The sequence below is a fragment of the Atta cephalotes genome (genome assembly GCF_000143395.1).
Source record: "Atta cephalotes unplaced genomic scaffold scaffold00035, whole genome shotgun sequence".
Lineage (NCBI taxonomy): Eukaryota > Metazoa > Arthropoda > Insecta > Hymenoptera > Formicidae > Atta > Atta cephalotes.
In genome coordinates, this window is record NW_012130099.1 from 1,610,577 (window position 1) to 1,616,199 (window position 5,623).

The 5,623-nt window shown below is 36.7% G+C and overlaps 1 protein-coding gene across 1 annotated transcript in view; it reads right to left on the reverse strand.

Annotated features, from left to right (window-relative positions):
- Positions 1 to 739: 739 nt before the first annotated feature.
- The window catches only part of LOC105621617 (run domain Beclin-1 interacting and cysteine-rich containing protein), a 5,961-nt gene continuing 1,077 nt past the window's right edge, over positions 740 to 5,623 (reverse strand). The window contains exons 3-8 of the mRNA XM_012203086.1: positions 5,230 to 5,413; positions 3,235 to 4,814; positions 1,663 to 1,845; positions 1,407 to 1,589; positions 1,183 to 1,336; positions 740 to 940 (exon numbers count right to left, since the gene is read on the reverse strand). Of these exons, the coding sequence (XP_012058476.1) occupies positions 740 to 940; positions 1,183 to 1,336; positions 1,407 to 1,589; positions 1,663 to 1,845; positions 3,235 to 4,814; positions 5,230 to 5,413 (2,485 nt within the window). The remainder of the gene's footprint in view (positions 941 to 1,182; positions 1,337 to 1,406; positions 1,590 to 1,662; positions 1,846 to 3,234; positions 4,815 to 5,229; positions 5,414 to 5,623) is intronic.

Sequence of the window (5,623 nt, forward strand, 5' to 3'; positions counted from 1 at the left end):
ATCTTCTTAATTTGCTTGGTAAATTATGTTTATATTTTTCAATAAATCACGATTTGTCTTCTAAGATTTTTCATAACTTGATACGTCTCTGAATAATATATTCAGGAATGTCTAAAAAATATCTGTAGACGTTTGCATTATGCTTATTCCAAAGAAAATGAAAATTCAACATGTATATATCACAACGCTTCAGTCTTCGCTATAATGTACGTCTCGTTCATACATTCAATATTCTTTTCTCGAGACTGAGGCACAAGTAGTATTTTTAGTTGCATAAGTAGGGAATAGAGAACAAAAGAAAATCTGAACTTTTACTATAGAACCCTGCTCCTAATATACCTAATTTTTATCTAATTTAATTTATAATTTAACGTCCATCTTTAACTAGTTTTGCGGCCTACGTCGAATATGTCAGAAGTTATAATTATATTCGAATGAATTGACTTTTACATTAATATCTAAAAAATCGTCCAAATACTGCACTTGAGGTATTCAAGAAATTTTAATTAATGTCTTGAGTATATTTGTTGTTGTTAGTATATTTTATAAATTACTAATATCCCAAATAATCAAAAGTCCAAAAAATACTTATAAAACTTAAATGTCTCTTAAGATGTTTTATTGTCCGAAATAAGTCTTATAAGATATCTTCTGGACTCGAATCAACTCGAATGGCTTATGGTGCTTAATATACATATCCTATTCCAAATAGCGCGACAAAGTACGCCCTCGTCATTCGTCAAGGCTTCTCATCCCTTGAAATTCGTCTGGCATGCAATCTCACGCATCGAGGACACTCGACTTTGTCAGAACCGTGTTTGCAATCGATATGGAAGCAAGCGCCGCATTTTTCACATCGTATTACTTTTGATAGATCCCACGGAAATATCACATCCTTAGAACAACATAACTCACAGACGAATCCTCTTGCTTGGCACAACTAAAAGAAAATACAACAATTAAAACATTCGATATCTAAAGATGAATAAAGACGATCGATGCAGAATAAAAAAAATTTTTTTAATTCAAAATCTTATTCAATTTATTGAATGTAACGCGCATATTCTGCTGTTAAAAATATTAAGTAGAATTTAAAAGAATCCACTAAACTTTTTCAATATTTATATAATTATTTGGAGAATTAAATCCTAAGTTAAGTTGAAGATTATTCAATCGCAATACCTCGCAATCTACAATATGAGCGCAACAAATTTGAACGAGCTCCTGCAGTCTGACGAACAGCACACCAAGCTTGACGTTTATTAAATCTTGAATCGAGTACACATGCGGATCGTTTATGATATAATTTGGTTCCTTCTTCAGCACATCTTGAAGGCTATAACATCAATGGATCATCAAACATGTTTATTTCATAACATGATATTGCAAAAAAGATCGAGATTCACCTGATTGCGAATCGGCACGCGAATAAGAAATCCTTCAAAAAGAATAACTTTGTGCGCAAAAGTCTCGTTTTGTCTAATTGCTTTATTCGTCTATATAATAATGGATTTAAGTCGTTCACTTGAAACAAAGGGTCCGACATCATTTGATCCAGTAATCGATATGAAAAATTCGATACGGGATATCTGTCAAGCATCAAGAGATTAAAGAAAGATCAAAATATTTTATTTACCTTTGCCATTTTTTAAAAAATCCTACCGATTGAAATCCCATTTCGATAGAATTTTCCCTGGTATAAATGCCACCTGATTTGTGTGGCACCCCGTACAAAAGTATCGACCCAGATACTCGCAGTACCGAAATCGATTGGCATATTTCACAGCGACCTTCATACCGCAACCCGCACATCTATAATTCTGTTTGGCTATTAGCATCCGTCTTCTAAAAAAAAAAAAAAACAATCAAAGCACTGACTAAGTAGAAAAATTGTCAGATGAAGTTCCTACGAAGAGGAAGAATGTTTACATAGTAAAAGAAAGATAAGTAAATATCTATGCAATGAAATCCAATATCGATTACATTATTGTTTATAAAACGCTTTAAAGATATTGCAGAAATATTGATATTTATAATGATGCAACAATATTCTCATTTGATAATATCCTTGAGACTTCCACGGATGCTTTCTGTATAAAGATTATGCGTTTCGCGGGTTTCTTCCGTGTCCAGATCCATTCTTGAAATACCAACGTTTCGTGAATTGTCGTTGTCTTGTTGCATATTTATTAATTGTTCTGATTATGTCTTTTTTGTCGTGTCTTTTTTGTCCGTTTTTCTGTAAGATTATTTTTAAGTGATTGAGTTCTGTCTGTAGATGTTCTTTGTCAGAGATGAAAGCTCTATGTACAAGTGAATTGATTGCAGACTGTTTTTTTGGCTCAACATGTATCTGTCTGTGTGTATTAGTTTTCTATACACTTGATAGCTTAGGTACCGTCAGCTTTCTTAGAGACAAGAACATCTAGAAAGGGGAATTTTCCGTTTTCCTCTATGTCTAGTGAAGTGGATATTTGGATTTGATTGTTGAGGAAAATAAGAAATTTACGGAGTTCGGTTCTACCGTGTCTCCATATCATGAATGTGTCTACATAACGGAATCAAACTTCTGGTTTTTTAAGTGTTTTTCTGAGATTTCTTTCTCAAAATGTTGCATGAAGATGTTGGTGATTACAGGAGAAATAGGAGAGCCCAGAAGTCATAGAGATACAAAAACACCCTAACAATTTAAATAGAGATAATGGCTATAACCTAAATAAAAATGGATAAATGGAATAAATAAAACACGGAAAACCATTCTCCCAGTTATGAAGACTGACCGATTTCTCCCATCTCTCCCCCCCTCCCCCTACCCACAATTTTTTTCTTTCCCTCCACCATTCCAAGTAGCATAATGAAAAAGGAATGACTCGCAGCTCAGTATCTGACTGCTCCTCGTCTTGATGAAATGGATTATAGGGTTCACGAAACGTTGGCATTCCAAGAATGGATCTGGACACGGAAGAAACCCGCGAAATGCATAATCTTTAAATATTCTCATTGTTAGTGATGGGATGTCTAAGAATAAGAATAAAAAGGTATTAAAGCATGTGTGATACTCAAAAATATATATTGGGTTGTCCGGAAAGTTCGTGCCGGTTAACCTATATAATTTAATAAATGTATACTAAAATTTAAATTTTCTGCGTTTCAATTTTCCTTCAACATCGGCACGAACTTTTCGGACAACCCAATATATAAATTACTATATTATTCTTTTCTCTTTGCACTTACACCGGTGGTGGATGAGGCGTGAAAATAATCTGCGGGCGCGGTGGAGCCCATTCGATTGTCCCCCTCAGCGGGATAGTCCGCGCATCTTCAATCTCAATCTCGTCAGGACTGACCGGCCAACTCTTCGGCATTGGCAATAAGCGTTGTGGTGCGTCCTTCTCCGAAACCAACCATTGGAGTTCACTCGCCCTTGGCAGCTGTTTCTCACTGAAGCGACTAATAAGAGATAGAGCTACCCCCTCAGCGGACACGCTACTCTCGTTCACATTGGAATCCGTAAATCTTGCCGTACGCAATTCTGCGTCCGAGAACAACGACGCGGTCGACGCAGACGTACCGCTGTTCTTCCTCTGTTCATCGTCCAATTCGGAGTCCTCCGTAGGCACGCTATCCGAGGAATTACTCGAAGACGTGGACAACGGACTGACGCTCTGATCGGTGGTCGTGGTCGTGTCGGTCCTGCCATCGCTCAGCAGTTCACCACGACTCCAACGTCTGCCTCGACACTTCTCTTCCTGACGCTGCCGACGTCGCAACCGGATTCGTTGTTTCAGCCGATTGATCTCCTCGTCGCTCTCATCGTCGACTACGTCATCCAGCAAACGCCGCTGCAATCGGTTGCACTTGACTTGCTCGATGGCGGCAATCATCGCCTCACAAACGCTGAAATGCGCGTTTTCGCGATCCAATTCAGCGTCGTGAGCGCGTGAAAATCGTGCTGAAGACAGGAAGCTAGTCAAACTCTGACCTTCAGCTGGACGTGGGAAATAACCGGTCGCCATTGGCTGCACGCTACTACCACCGTCCTCCATAAAACTTTTCCGCGGCGTACGAATGTCTTTCTGACCTTCTATTTCTAAGCTCCAGGAACCCGTAAACTCGGGTGCCGAACCTACCAAGAAGGATGTCTTTTTGCGTGTCGTCCATTGGTGCAGCATCTTCGTCTCCACTGATTCTGTGATTGTGATTGGCCGTGACTCCTCAACCATGTCCCTGACCTTTTCGTATACGCTTGAAGAAATCTCCGACTTTTCGGAAGCCTTTTTATTACTTTGACTGTGTTTAACCTTCGTTCGATTCCTCATTTTCCTAATGGGCGTTTTCGGTTTCGCTAGCTTGTCTATGTTGGAATCAACGGGCTGTTTTGAATCCGAGTAATTGACATTGATGATCTCCGCCAATTCAATGGTACGAGTTCGATTATTGCTATTGTTGCTATTGTTGCTACTTTCTTGAATTGTCGGCGAGTTTGGGACTGAACTTTCCATAATTGCGCAACCATGGCTCTTGGCCAAAGCGGGCAAACTGTTCCACGTTTTCAGAGGTGCATCATCGACCTTGGAATTCCTTTGTGCGTCAGTAATAGCTTGTACGGATTTTGACATTTGATTTTCAGCGCTGTCCGTGTCGCATAAAATAGACTGTGAAATATTTAATTTGTCCAATTGACATCTGCTGAGAACACTCATGCTCTTATCTCGTGCGAAAATGTGATTGACGCCAGAAAAATTTACCGGATACGAGGATGAGCGACGATGTCGCCTGGGGCTCGTTTTAGGAGATATCCATGTTGGTAAAAACTACAAATTAAAATATAAAAATGAAAAAAATGATCTAATAAAACCCATAATGTACAGTATCGTCATATATTTAAATAAATGTTTTAATTCCAAAATCCTAAGAATTTTTATTTCAGTTTTAAAAATCACATGTGCGAGTAAAAAATGCTGATTATCGGTACAATTAGTTTGAACTGGAAATTATATAAATTCACAAGTATTATTAGTACAAAAACCGCCTTGATCAAATATGACATTTTTCATTCATTTAATCTCAATCCATTTTTACTTAATATTTTTTAAAATTCAAATTTTTTTAAATTTTCATTTTAATGCAGAGATTAATCAAATGAAAATTAATATAAAATAGCTATATTGCATTTATACAAAATGTGCATTGCACAAAATGAGAAAATAACTTTAAAATGGTACTTACTAAGCAAGGATCGATTTCTGCGAGCAATACAGGTTGATTTCTCTCAACTGCTCTTAAATACAAGAGCGTTGCCTCTGCCAAATTCTCTTGGCAAAGGAATGCCCATGGTTCCAAACAAGAAAGTAAATGTTCCTTATCTGATAGTAGCCATGATAATTTATGTGATAAGGAATGACCCTCTAAACTGTAAATTAGTATTCAGATTTTTTTTAGGTATGGAAATTCTCAAATTCAAAAATATGTCATTATTTATATATATATATATATATATATATATATATATATATATATATATTATTATTATATTAATTAATAAAGTAATAAACTTTAACTTTAGTTATACGACAACAACTAATACTTCCTTACGTTAGTATTGTTACTACCTAACGTTAAG